Consider the following 15073-nt stretch of genomic DNA (forward strand, 5'->3'; position numbering starts at 1 on the left):
TCTTCCAGGACCAACTTCCCCTGAGTCCTACTCTGGTTAGCAACCCCCTCCGACACCTTCAAATGCCAAGTCAAATGCCTTCTCCTCCACGCGGCCTCCTGATTCTCTCTTCTGCTTCTCCAGCTCTATGTTTTCTTTGGTTTAGTCTTCCTCTGCACAAGGGATTTCCACAGATTATGAGACCCTCCATACCCAAGTTCACATACTATTCACCTTGTACCCCAGTGTCTGGCACTGCTCCTAGACCAAAGGCAATACTCAAATCCAGCTGAAGGGGAAAATAAATGGATGAATGAATATTGCCTTAGTTTTTAATTTGGACAGTCTTACTTGAGAAGGAATTTTTTAAATTTCCCCATTAAAAACAATATTTTTTTGTTTTTGATAGGTAATACCTACATTTTCATAACATATTTTTAGAGACTTAAAGAGAGTATATTTGATAAACCCATTTGAAATATATTTTTGTGAATGGCAAAAAACCACTATGGAGCATCAAAAATCATAAAGAAGAAAATTAAAATAGCCTGTACATTTGCTGCTCCAAGATAACCACATTACTGTACTTAACGAATATAGTTTTTGAAAAGTTGGCTGCAATATTTCCGTATAATTTGGTGTTCCAATTTTCCACCTCCTTCTTCCCATGTCAGTAAAGGTCTTAGAAATGTGATTTTAATGGTTGCATAATATTTAATCTATTCATGGATACAGTATAATTTATCCATTCCCTGACTCTGAACAATTTCAAGGGTTTCTGCGCTGTAAATAGCACTGCTTCATGCTTCCTGGTATATAGGTCTTTGTGTTCCTTAATGTCACAGGTAGAACACATGACCTATTTTCCATCAGTCCTGTATTTCTTCATTATTTCTGCCTCACCCCACCTGTTAATACTAGCAAGGGGTCTAGTACCTCTCTCTTGGTGTCAAAGCATCCCAAAAACTCATTGAAAGGAGTCAGCCTGTCCTGCCAGGTGGAGAGAGAGAACCGGACCCTCCCAGTGGCACAATTGTGTGAGTTGCTAGCACCCAGTGTAGCTTGGGAACCCTGGTCTGTCTGCTGCAACACTGATGCTCACATCCTTTGGGGTCCACACTGGGATCCACCTGTGGCATCAGGTCTCAGCTCTCTGAGCTCAAATTTACTTTATCCTCCATTAAAATCTGACTCTGCATCATGGTGGCGACATTCACAAGGACTCCCAGCTCCACTGTGTCTAACCAACTCTGCCCATGAACACCCAGCTCAGATTTATCCTTCCTCATTTGAGGGTCCTGCTGGATTCTTGGGGTCTTTTTTTATGTGGAAAGGACTTCAGTCTGGTTTCTTCTATGTCATAGTTGTATCTGTGAAATAAAATTCAAATAAATATATATGACGATTATAGTATTTGGATACTTAATGTTTTTATTTATTGATTGATCTGTAAAGTAATTAACGTTTCAACTATTTTCTTTATATGCTAATAGCTTTTAACTTTTGACTTGATGTGGCGTTATGGAAGGAATAGAGGTTCGTGGATGTTATATATTCATTATGGATTGTATCTGTTAGTAACAGAAAGATCTTTTTCCTCTTTAAGCATACTTGGGGGTCGGGAGGCAATTAGGCTTATTTTTATTTATTTACTTAACAGAGGTACCAAGGATGGAACCGAGGACCTCACGCATGCTAAGCACATGCTCTACCACCGAGCTATGCCCTTCCCCCTACTTCAGTGAAGTGATAGTCATATTAATATCACTACCTCTGCTTCCTTTTGACTTATGTTGGCTCATTCTCTCAGACTTTCTAAAAGAGTTGACTTGGATGAAGGATTCTTTTCCTGTGTGTAAGTATCTTTTTTTTTTAAGCTTCTAGTACCTGAGGAAAAAAATAAGTATAATTCTATACTAGAAAGAATAGTCAACAATGAATGGCTCCAACTCCCATTCACTGTTAAAAACAAAACATTATGAGTACAGAATTCATACATGTATTGTGAAAAAGACAATTCTCCACGTGTCTCTTGCTTTTCTGCACATTTTGTGAGCAGAGACATTCACTGCTTTCATTCTAGACTACTTTTTCAACGATGTTGGTATAATGAGCATTGGAAGGTAAAAATGGTGTGTCTTTCCAGAGCAAAGGCCAGATTTTTCCCTATCTAGTATGGTAAATATAATGTATTCTTCTGGGGCAAAGGTCAGGCAGGCTTATTTTCAATGACAAAAGATTTGATTTCCTAAGCTTGGGGATTCTCTCCTCTTTCATTCCTATTGTGTATACAGGTGATGTGTGGCCTTATTCACATCATTCTGCACATCAGTAAAGTAAGTGCTGATGCACTGGCTCCTACTATTGCTATGAGTGATACAAGCATACCTCCTTTTATCGTGCTTAACTTTACTGTGATTCACCACTATCGCTATCGTGTTTTTTACAAATTGAAGGTTTGTGGCAACCCTGTGTCAAGCAAGTCTCTTGGTGCAGTTTTCCCACCAGCATTTGCTCACTCTGTATCTCTGTGTCTCATTTTGGTAATTCTTGCAAAATCTCAAACTTTAAAATTATTATTAATTATTATATTTTTACAATGATCTGTGATCAGTAATCTTTAATGTTACTGTTGCAAAATGTTGCTATGACTCTGAAGGCTCAGATGATGGCTAGCACTTTTTAGCAATGAAGTGTTTTTAAAATAAGGTATGTACGTTGCTATTTAGACATGATACTACTGCACAGTTAATAGGCTACTATTACTGTACAGTGTAAACATAACCTTTATATGCACTGGGAAACCAAAAAATTCATGTGACGCTCTTTATTTCAATATTTGCTTTATTTCAGTGGTCTGGAACTGAACCCACAATATCTATGAGTTATGCCTTAAACTCCTTTGTCTCTGATGCAAGATTCTTGTGTCTTCTGCCACAACCCATGAAACTAGCAGACTAGATTGTTAACTTGCATGTAGGGTAAAATCTCAGACTCTGCACATTTCAACACTGCTTATTGAAGAAACTTTATGGAAAATGCAGAAGGTTATCAAGGAGAACGAAAAATATCTAAAATCCCTGCATTATGAATATTTTTCCTTCTCACTTTTTCATTTAAATTTAAAGATACTGTGACAAGAATAAGAACAGCTAAGCTATGCTGGCTGACCAAAACACACATGCTTAACCACTAGGCTGGATTGGATTCACCATGTTATAAAACACACATTGTAAACTGCACTTGGTGCTTTCTTTAAAAAATAATTTTACAACATATAATTGATACTATACAGTTCTTTACTTAATTTCTCCATCTCATTGGCATTGTTTACCAATAGGTTCTTATGATGGAATAAATTATGCATCTCAGTCTTTCACTCTCTAGTAATACAATTACATGTCTGTGTCCATTCCATGGCCTCATGGCAGATGGAGTGCTTTTTTCCTGATCCTTGACTTGGGTTTTGGCTACATGGATTGCTTTGGCCAATGAGATGTCAGTGCACGTGACCTAAGGAGAGGCTTCAAACAAGCTTGCACAGTTGGGTTTCCCCTCCTGCACTCCGTTGTTACACCAGAAGAACGTCCTCTGGGTCACTGCTGCTTCTCTAGCCTGAGACCCAGGAGGACACAGGAAGAAAGGACATGAGCCCAACCCACAGCCTGGTGCCAAGCCCAACCCACACCCTGGTGCCAAGCACAGATAACTCCAAGCTGAAGCTCAAGTTGACCTTGAGACCAAGAATAGAAGCTTATTGCATTTCTAATCTGTTGAGGTTGAGGAGTTTTGTCATGTACTATCACTGTGACAATACATGATTGATATATATTTTTTGAAACTTAGCTTTTGGCTTCTAAGACACTGCTTTCTTCTCATTCCCTGATTGTTTCCTGGTTCCTACCTCTACAGAGCACGTTTGCTGGCCTCTCTTTCCATCAACTCGCTATATGTTACTATCCTCATGGGTTTTATTCTTGGATTTTTCTTCTTTCTCATTTTATACCCTTTCCCTGGACAATCACATCCACTCTTACAGCCTCAGATAAACTTATGTGCTGATAACTTTGAACGATGTGAAACCAGCGCTTCGCCTGAACTATTGGCCCAAATTATCTGACCCTTGGATTTCTCCATTCAGGTGTCCTATCATACAATATGTGACCTTTTGTGTCTGTCTTCTGTCACTTAGCATAATGATGCTGAGGTTCATTCATGTTGTAATATGTATCATGACTTCATGAAGGCTTTTTATGGCTTAATATTTCATTGTGTAAACAGGCCTCAATTTACTTATCCACTCATCCTTTGATGGACTCAATATTTTTCATTTATTTTTTAAGCGGAGGTACTGTTGATTGAACCCAGGACCTCATGTATGCTAAGCACCCGCTCTACCACTGAGCTATACCCTCCCACTACCCAGTGTTCTTTTAATGAAATCCCTTTCTGCTAATATTAGCCATACTGGTTTTTTAAATTAATTAATTATTTTTAAAAAAGTAACTTTATCAAGTACCTTTTACCAGGTACTCTCAATCTCACTTTAGGTTTATTCATTTATTTGTTTTAATGCCGGTACTGGAGATTGAACCCACGACCTCACAGACGTTAGGCATAGTCTCTACCACTGAGCTATACCAGCCCTCTACATTTGTTTTTATTATTTGTAACAAGAACCTTGTGTGAAACTTTCTGGAATGTAACGAATCATCAGGTGAGGACTCGAACCCAGAATTAGAAAACCACGAGGATTTTCTCCAACAAATCTCTTCTCTTCTCCCTGTGTTTGTTCCTTCAGCCTTTCTCTGCTCCTCAGTCCATGGGCTAGTTATGGGCAGGCAGAAGAGGGCTGGATTTACGTGTTCCAGCCAAGCCACATAGTGGTATGGACTGCCTGTCCGTCAATGCCAGCTCCAAATACCCTGGTCCAACCAGCTATGGTGAAGTGGAGGGAATGTGGTATAAACATGGTGCTGGGACCTCACGATCACTGCTGTGTGAATTAGCAGTTCCATTCAGAAAAAAGGTTAAACACTGTGAGCTGGACAGACATCCCCAAAGGTATCTGCCTTGGGGCCTGGAGTTTGTAAATTACAGTACACTGGGTTCTCCTGGAGAGTTTCTCTTACAATCAGTCTTTCCTTTAACCAAGGTGTGATTATGGATTAAGCTCAATTCTGTAACGGGCTCTCAACGTTCCAATTTACAAAATGGAGAAGATGAGACATCACTAATCTTCTCTAAATATAACCAAATATAAGAAAGCAAGAATTGCACGGAAAACACAGAAATAGCCCCAGGTCTGAACAAAGGAAGTGAGGAGAACAAGGACTTTATCACTGAATTTCCACATCTGTGGGCACAGGCCCAGGTCAGCCAGGTCCCAGGTTTGAGGTCCCAGGGAACTTAGTCTGGAATCTATCTCCATAGCGCTGGCTTCATTCCTAACGTCTTCAAGTTTTCACCCGAGAGTTATATCTAAACCTTAGACAATATTCCTTATCATCATTATTTTTGTATAAAGGGGCCAAAAAGTAGGCAAGGCAATTATTCTTTTCTTTCCTCTAATGAAGCTCTCAGGGAATCTGGTCCCAATGGTTGTGAAGTTCTTGTAAACAGCTGCTCTGTAATTGCCCCAAACATCTTTCCTGTACTGAAGACTAAGACCATGAACCCCTACTCCTCACTTACTCAGTACCTTCCTGTGTTTCCAAGACATCCCAGTCCCTACAATGAACAGAAGCATTGACTAGTTATGCAGATGTGAAGAAAACCTGGCAGCAATATCACCAACCTCCTCGGGTAAGATTACATTGGTATCTATTGACATGAAATTCTTCTAGAAACCTTCCCTCCTGTGTCTTCCAGATACAGGAAGTTAATAGCAGGAGTCCCGAGTCCATCAGATGTCACTCAAGATGAACCCATAATTGATCAACTGTTCCCCACGACTCTTTAAGACCCACCTAGGAGTTAGGTGGGTGGGGGAAGAACTGGGAAATTTAAGCAGAGACACATATAGAGTCCATCTGTGTAGTTGCCTGTCTGTTTCTCAGTGTTAATGTGTGTTTTTCAATACAAAATAAGAATCAGTGAGTCCAGTTGGAAAAACATCAGAACCGAGTGTTGGAGATTGGGAGTGTAGGTGGGGTGGGAATGACACTCTTAACAACTCTGTGAACTGATTTGCAGGTGTGATCCTGCCTGGAGTCTGATTTGTCTAGGTTTCTGATTTCACTGTTGTCTATTCTCCTGGGTCCAGCTCATGAGAGGGGCAAACCAGTCGAGTGTCTCTGAGTTCCTCCTCCTGGGGCTCTCCAGGCAGCCCCAGCAGCAGCAGCTCCTCTTCATGCTCTTCCTGAGCATGTACTTGGCCACGGTCCTGGGAAACCTGCTCATCCTCCTGGCCATCAGCATGGACTCCCGCCTGCACATCCCCATGTACTTCTTCCTCAGCAATCTGTCCTTCGTGGACATCTGCTTCTCCTCCACCACTGTCCCCAAGATGCTGGCCAACCACATGCTCGGGAGCCAGACCATCCCCTTCTCTGCGTGTCTCACACAGATGTATTTTCTCTTTGAGTTTACTGACATGGACAATTTCCTCCTGGCTGTGATGGCCTATGACCGCTTTGTCGCTGTATGCCACCCCTTACACTACTCAGCAAAGATGACCCACCAGCTCTGTGCTCTGCTGGTCACTGGGTCGTGGGTCATTGCCAACCTGAATGCTCTGTTGCACACCCTGCTGATGGCTCGGCTCTCGTTCTGTGCAGACAACACCATCCCCCACTTCTTCTGTGATGTGACCCCCCTCCTGAAACTCTCCTGCTCAGACACACACATCAATCAGATGATGATTCTGACTGAGGGTGCTCTGATCATGATCACCCCATTTATCTGCATTCTGGTATCATATATCCTTATCACCTGTACTGTCCTGAGAGTCCCATCCACAAAGGGAAGATGGAAAGCCTTCTCCACCTGTGGCTCCCACCTGGCTGTGGTTTCCCTCTTCTATGTCACCATCATTGGTGTTTATTTCAACCCTTCATCCTCACACTTGTCTGAGAAGGACACCACAGCTACCGTGATGTACACAGTGGTGACTCCCATGCTGAACCCTTTCATCTACAGCCTGAGGAACAGGGACTTGAAAGGGTCTCTTCAAAAAATGATTGGCAAGAAAATATGCTCTTACTGATGAAAGTACCATAGACCTATCATTCGCAGGCATATAAATCTTTTCCAGCTCACTGAAATGTGGCAATCTGTCTGTCAGTATCTGCAAAGAACTGAGAGTAAAGAAATATTCTGAATAGATACTTATCAATGAACTCTGACTTAAGTACAAACCTACTCCTTTAAACAGGTAATTGTATGTTTCTAATTATTGTATTTTAAACTACTTTGCATAAAGGTCAAGTTTTTCCTTTCAAGTGATCGCTTTGAAAAGTTACATGTAACAAATATTTTGGCATTTCCCTTTTGGAAATGACCTCAGAATCTACAGCAGTGGTTTTCAATCTTAGATGCATGATATTATCACCTGAGGGGCTTTGAAAGTGTATATACTGATGCTGGACTAAACCTTGACCAATTAAATCATAATCTTTCTGGTGGGACTTGGACATTGGTTTTTTTTCCTTTTAAAATTTCCCTGGCCGTTTTAATGTACTTTCTGGGTTGGCAAACAGCTGCAGAGATTGAAGTGATGCGTCTACAAGCATCACTACGGATTGCTTGCACTAAGCAACCCTAAATGACACCAAGGGTTGTTGGCAGCCACAGACACTAGAACAGATTCTCCTTCACAAACTTCAGAAGGAATCAACCCTGCCAACACCTTGATTTTGGTCTTCTAGTCTCCAAAACTGTGAGACAGTACATTTTTGTTGTTTAAAGCCATCTAGTTTGTGGTACTTTGTTATGGCAGCCCTAGGAATCTAATTCTCCATCACAATAGAATTCCTTGCCTTGTCTTTCCCATAGGTCCTGTACAACTTTCTGCGGTTGTTTGCATTCTTCTTGGGTCTTCCACCATGATTATACAAGGCCCTTGCAACAGGGAATGGGTCATTATTCACGTTTGTACACAGTGTTGGGCACTTGGTCTGGTTCATGTGAAGTGTACAGTGTTTCATGAAGAATAGCAGAAATTGATACCCTGAGGGAATTATTTTGTCTTTTTCTCCCCATGCTCCCTACCCCAACTAGGTTGTATCTCCATGAGTACAGAGATCTAGTTTTTTCAGCAGTACCCAGGATGTAGTAGTTACTGAACAATTATTATTTATCTGAATAAATGATTATATGACTGAATCAATGTGGCAAGTCACCGAAGAGGAAAATGAGAAAGTTCCCTGAAGGAGTTAATGGGTTTGGTTCAGCTCTCTGCCACCTTCCAAGCCATATTGAAGCCTATGTGCATGTTTTAATGTAATTTTTTCATGGCTAATTTTTTTCCAGAACATTTTCACAAGGACTAACCTTCTTGTCCTGCTTTTTGTAATTTTTCACTTCCTCAACTCTGCTCAAGCCCCCATCATTCCCCCTCCCTACTCCCTCATTCTCCCTTTAAAATGCCCGATCATCTCTGCAGAAATTGCTCAGCTCCCTTCCCTTACAGTTAGTACAACAGTCCCCTCTTATCTACAGTTACCCTTTCTGCAATTTTAGGTTACTTGTGGTCAAGTGTGGTCCAAAAACATTACATGGAAAATTCCAGAAATAAATAATTCATGAGTTTTAAATTGTACACCACACTGCATAGCTTGATGAAATCTCATGCCACCCCTGCTCTGCCTGGCCCGGAATGTGAATCATGTCTTTGTCCAGTGTATCTCTACCATTAGTCACTTAGCAGCTCTCTGGATTTTCAGATCGACTGTCTTTATTTCGCAGTGCTTATGTTCAAGTAACCCTTATTTCACTTGTTAATGGCCCCAAAGTGCAAGAGGAGTGATGCTGGCAGTTTGAGTTCACCAAAGAGAAGCCATAAAGTGCTTCTCTTAAGTGAAAAGGTGAAACTTTTCAACTTGATAAGGAAAGAATAAAAACATCATATGCTGAGGTTGCTAAGATCTACAGCAACAATGAATCTTTTGTGAAATTGAGAGGAAAAAAGAAATTTGTACTAGTTTTGTTGTTGCATCCCAAAGTGCAAAAGTTACAGCCACAGTGCATAATGTGTGCTTAGTTAAGACAGAAAAGCATTAAATTTGTACAGTAAGGTATTTTGAGAGAGACCATATTCACATAAATTTTATTACAGGATATTGTTATCATTGTTCTATTTTATTAGTAATTACTGTTGTTAATCTCTTATACTGTCTAATTTACAAATAAAACTTTATCACAGGTATATATGTATAGGAAAAAAACCCCACTATATTTGGATTCAGTAGATCTGTAGTTTCAGGCATTCACATGGTTTTGGACCATATACCCAGGATAAAAGGGAAACTGCAGTTACTGAATAAAATCAGTTTCAACCGCTTTAACAAATGTCTGGTTGGTATGTATATTTGACACCACTTTCAGTGGAATCAAACATCAGTAACATTTTCAAAATCTATTTCTTTGCCTATCTCGGTTTCACCATAGAGAACTTGTCATTTTTCACAATTTTTCTTGATCAACTAAAGGGCTTAAATACTGTTAAATTAATTTCCATCTTACTGATTTTGTCTTTAAAATTTGGATATTTTCTTCGAAGATTTTTTCGCATTAATTTTGCTTTTTAAAAACATTGCATTGAAATATGATTTATCTTGAAAATTAAGCTTTTGGGGCTACCTGGAGTTTTACACATCCACCCCCTACCTCCCCTGTGTCAGGAGTCTCATCGCCGCGGGTAAGAGGACCTCGCTTCGCCGGCCCGCCACGCGCAGGCGCAGCGCGAGAGGCGCAGACTCAGCTTTCTCTCTTCCCGGAAGCGCTGCACACGTCCTCCTCCGGGGCCAATCAGAGGCTGCGTAGCCTGGCGCTCCTTGCCTCGCCCTTTGCAGATCTTTCTTTAACTATCCAATAATAGCGGACCAGCCCTCCCTCCCTCCCGGCGCTCCATGTGATCCTGCCCAATTAGAAAGAAGGGGCGGGGCCTCAGCTCTACGCAGCCTCTGGAAGTGCAGCGGTCTGGGAGCTCCAGAATGGAGCGATTGTTCTGTGTTGCAGTAAGTGGCTCTAACAGTTTATCCGAAATGGTATAAAGAGACACCCTGGGGTTGATGCCCGCCAAACCTGGAAAACTGGCGGATCCCATGAGTCTTCCACACTTCACCTGGTCTCAGTCCTTTAGGTTTCTGCCCCATCCGTCTGTCCTTCCCTGTTAGGATGGGTCACGAGGTGTTCAGGATTCCTATCTCTTCTCCCACATACCGGCACTGTCGGAAGTCATGGTCTGACTTCCAATGTGGAATCCTTACAAAAGGCAGGTTGGCTGGAAAGCCAGCAGCGCAAAAACCGGTGTAGGTGACTCGGACATTTCTCGGATTAAGGGCTCCTTTTACTCCGGTGCTGAGCCCCTGCTACTCTGTGTTCCCACCGGCAGGCTTCACTGCCTGGGTGATTGTTAGAAATACATAATCTCAGGCTCCATCCCAGACTTACTGAGCCAGGATCGTCACTTTAACAACATTCCTAGGTCTGTGTACGTTAATGGTTGAGAATTACTGCTTTAAGCTTCCCAAAATTTCTGGTCTAGCAGGGAATTTTGATGTATGTAATTGATCCTGCAGACAGTGGCTTATACTGGAGACCTAAGATTTGAATCTGGTAAGTCAAACTTAGGATCTTTATGACTTCCGAGGCATCACTCACTACTTAATCAAGATGATGTAATGAAACTGATGAAGTGGGATGTTATAGGTAGAAAACCTATAGTGAGCATGGGTATTTGGGAATGAGCAGAAGCATTCAGGAGAGGGAAACTGGTGTACACAAGGAGGTGCTTAATCAACCTGAGGTTGAATGATGTGTGTTAGGGACAAATGCATCTATTCATCAACTTGACATCCCACTAACATCGTTTCTAACCAAGGAACTCACTTTATAATAAAAGGAATATGGTAGCCAGTTGTCAAGATGGTCCCCAGTCATCTTAGTCTTGTGTAATCCCTTCCCACACTGAATTTGGCTGACTATGTGTTTTAATTCACTTGGGCTGCTATAACAAAATACAATGGACTGGGCAGCTTATAAACAACAGAAATTTATTTTTCACATTTTGGAGGCTGGTAAGATTTTGATCTTGGGAAGTCCAAGATCAAGATGCCGGCAACTTTGATATTCGTGAGAACCAACTTCCTGGTTCACAGATGGTGATTTTTTTTCAGTGTAATTTCACACGGTGAAAAAGGGAGCTTTCTGAGGTCGCTTTTATAAGGGTACTAATCCTGTTGGTGAGGGCTCTACCCTCATGACCTAATCATCTCCCAAAAGCTTCAGCTCTTAATGCCATCACCCTGGGGGTTAGGATTTCAACATGAATTTTGTGGGTACACAAACGTTCAGTCCATAGCACTGTATAAGCTACAGGATGTTGTGGAAATGATGGTGTGTGACCTCTGGAACTCCGTCATAAAATATATTGTGGCTTCCAGCTTGCTCTCTTGAGTCACTTGCTCTTGGGAAAACCAGCTACTCTGCTGCAAGAATGTATCAATTTAGATCTATGGGAAAGTCCATGTGAGGCTTCCTGCCAGTAGCAATGTGAGCCATCTTAGAAGCTCATCCTCTAGCCACAGTCAAGCTTTCAGGTGACTGAGCCCTTGCAGATGATTTAACTGCAATATCATGAGAAGCCAGGATCCAGAACCAGTCAGCTAAACCATTACCAGATTCCTGAGCCATAGGAACTGTGTGAGATAAATGTTTACTGTTTTAAGTTGCTATGTTTTGGTATAATTAATTACTTCACAATAGATAACTTATACAAGGAATAAGCTGGTCCATGGCATTCTTTTGTATTTACTTTTACACCATCATCAGGGGCAGTTGACCTTATGGAATAGAGAAATGGTCTATTAAAGACTTAATTTTGGCACCAGTTGAAGTTACTCTGTAAGGTTATCCTGCTGTTTTACAGGCTACATTATAAGTTCCATACCAGTGGACAATATATGCTGAACTTTTTCCCAACCAGGAACTTATGGGGCAAGGAAACAAGAGGTAGAAGTGGGCATCTCTATTTGTAGTACATAATGACCTACTTGCAAAATTTTGCTTTTTATCCTAGCAACACAGGGCTCCAAAGAGACTTCCTGCTGGCTCACATGGGCTCCTTTTGATACTGGATAAACTGACCAAAAGGAGATTCTAATGTTATGACATTGACTATCAGTAGAAAATAGTTTTTCTGCTACACAGTGGTAACAGAAAGGATTATGGATAGAAAGATCTCCTAGAGAGGATTCTGGAATTGCCGTGTCCAATGATGGCAGTGAATGAAAGACTAGGACAGTCTTACTTGGGCAAGATCATAAGGAGGTCAAATCTCTCAGACATGAAAATTTAGGTTACTACTCCGATTTTTAAAACTTTGAACAGCTGAGATGCTGGCTAAAGATAAAGGGGGCATGTATTAGATGGTGGATAAGGAGAATTATTAATATGAATTAATCATCTGTGGCTACCTGTGGAAATGAAGTTTGCATCATCTGGTCATATTTTCCTCCTTCCTTTTTTTATGTATATATTTATGCATTTTAGCTAACTAGCTTTCTTCTTTCCTCTCCCTTTCTCCCTCTGTTTACATATCACTAGGGTATGTAGTTATTGGTTAACTTTCAAATTTGATTCAGAAGTTATAGAATGTCATGATTGGAATAAGGAGGACATTGGTTTTGGACCTGGATACAGTAACTGATGGGATTTTGACTTATTCCTCCTGTTGTGAGAAGAATGGTTGTATCATGCTAGGCCAGAGAATTTCTCTTCCACTAAAGAATAAATTGGTAAGAGGGATATGTGATAATGTGTAGCTGGAGGGGTGGACTCTAGTAGGCATTTATCATGCTTTTCGACTTCCCAACTTCTGTAACCACTTCCAGAGCTTAGGTAATACCCTACCTCATAATTCTGGCAGGGAAAGAAGCCTACTTCTTCCTATATAACACAAAACTCTGACTAACCTATCTCCCAGCGCCTCTTGCAGTTAAGTTGTGGGCACACAACTACCCATCAGCTATCCTGACTCAACCTTTGACACAAAGAAGGGGGACCAAGAGGAAATTTTTCTAGCAGTGGGAGCCATTGCAGGAAGATGGATTTCCAGGTTAACAGTGCTATTGGTGGCACCCCGTGTCCCATGATAGCTGCGTCAGAGCCATGAACTGGAAGATTTATGCTTGGAGGCAGCAGGAACATTAGGATGCTAATCAGACCTGTTTTGTGGCATGATTTGGGCCATTGTAGCTGCCATGTGACCTCCTGAGCCTACTTCTCCTATTGTTCAGTGTTTTTGAAAAGTATGTATTATCATTTTCAAGAAATCCTTTTCTGCTTAATTTGTCAAGACTTCATTTTTATTGTTTTCAACTAAGAACTCTGAGTGAGGCCACAATGTAACCAAGCATCAGAAATGGACTTGAACCCTAACCTGGACAGCTACCAGCACTCTTTCCAGCTTACCTCCCCTCCTCTCTTTGGGTGTGCCAGTTTTGCCTTTCTGTGTAGGCTTTTGCTTCTCTGTCTATTAGGCAGTCGGGAGAAAGCTGCAAGCTTCTGGATGTACATGTCCAGACCAAGGCATATGAGAATGAGCCACAGGTCCTCAGCCTCAATTCCAGGTTCCCAAATCCAGTCATGAATCCTCACTGGGCAGGATGTGGTGGACTATAAATTGGGCTGCTGGAGCCCACACCCCTGTGACTCTATGGATTGGGGACCATCCTCAGAAAAGGGTGATCCATTGTGATCTGGGAAGACATCCCAAAAGAAGTCTATTTTAGAAGCCTGTGGTTTCTCAATCATGGTATGCTATGCTCTCTCTGATACATCTCTCTGGCCAGGTTATCCTTTACATCAAATGCTTTAAAGGATTAAGTACAACTCTGTAATGCCACCCTCTCCCCACCCCAGCATCCCCATCTGCAAAAGCATCCCCAACTCTACACAATAAATGACCAGATTTTGAGAAAAAAAAAGGGGTTAACTCAGATAACACTGCAGTAACTTCAGTTTCTGAACTAAGAAGATAAGAAAAATCAAATACATAAACATAAGCCCAGATGAGCAAGGTGGTCTGGTGGTGGTGGTGGTGAAATTTGAGGTCTCAGAATTTTCTCTGGGACTTACCTCCACACAGATTGCTTTATCTCCAAGTTCTGACCTAGGAGTTAGATAATTTACTTTGTCATCATTGTTGGGTCCACAGGGACAAGGAATTAGGTGGAACAATTACTTTCTGCTTGTCTCTAATAAGGCTCTCAGGGAATCTGGTCCCAGTGGCCATGAAGGCTACTGTAAACACCTATCTCTAATACCCAAAAACATCTTCCTGCACAGAAGGCTAAGACCATGATCTTCTGCTCCTCACTTGCTCAGGACGTACCTATATTTCCAAGACTTTCCAAACCTTATAATAAAGAGGAGCACAGGCCAGCTCCTCAAAGGTGAAGATCAGTTGGTAGCAATAGCACTAACTTCTCCCAGGTAAGTTTGTAACAGTGGAGATACCAATATTTCTTTACTAATGGGTGAAGTTTTTTGACGAACCTCCTTTGTTAAATCTTCCAGATACAGGGAGTAGTAGTAAGAGTCCTGAATCCATCAGCTGGAGCTTGAGATAAACCCAGTAATAATCAGCTGTTTCTCTTTTGGCTACAAGCTACTAAGAAGTGGGAGAAAGCCTGAGAATGTTAAAAGAGATTTACATAATGGTAGAGAAGGGCTGTGTGTGTACCTGTGTGTTGTTATGTTATATTTGATAAAAATTTTAAAATCAGCCTAGTGAGGCCAGAATCACCTGGGATTGGGAGTTGGATTATGAGGGTGTAGGGAGTAGGGGCAGAGTCTACAAGTCTAACACAGGTTTTACCAACATGATCATGACTGGAGCTTGGATTATTGTATCCAAACCCTTAGCTTT

General features: G+C 41.4%; 1 protein-coding gene across 1 annotated transcript; it reads left to right on the top strand.

Annotated features, from left to right (window-relative positions):
* The first annotated feature begins 6143 nt into the window (after positions 1-6143).
* On the top strand, positions 6144-8135 carry LOC105099762 (olfactory receptor 1F1). Its single transcript, XM_010992650.2, has 2 exons — positions 6144-7161; positions 8105-8135. Exons 1-2 carry the CDS (start codon positions 6248-6250, stop codon positions 8133-8135), a joined length of 945 nt encoding a protein of 314 aa, XP_010990952.2. The 5' UTR covers positions 6144-6247.
* Positions 8136-15073: the final 6938 nt, after the last annotated feature.

This window comes from Camelus dromedarius, chromosome 24 (assembly GCF_036321535.1).
Source record: "Camelus dromedarius isolate mCamDro1 chromosome 24, mCamDro1.pat, whole genome shotgun sequence".
Taxonomy (NCBI): Eukaryota; Metazoa; Chordata; class Mammalia; order Artiodactyla; family Camelidae; genus Camelus; species Camelus dromedarius.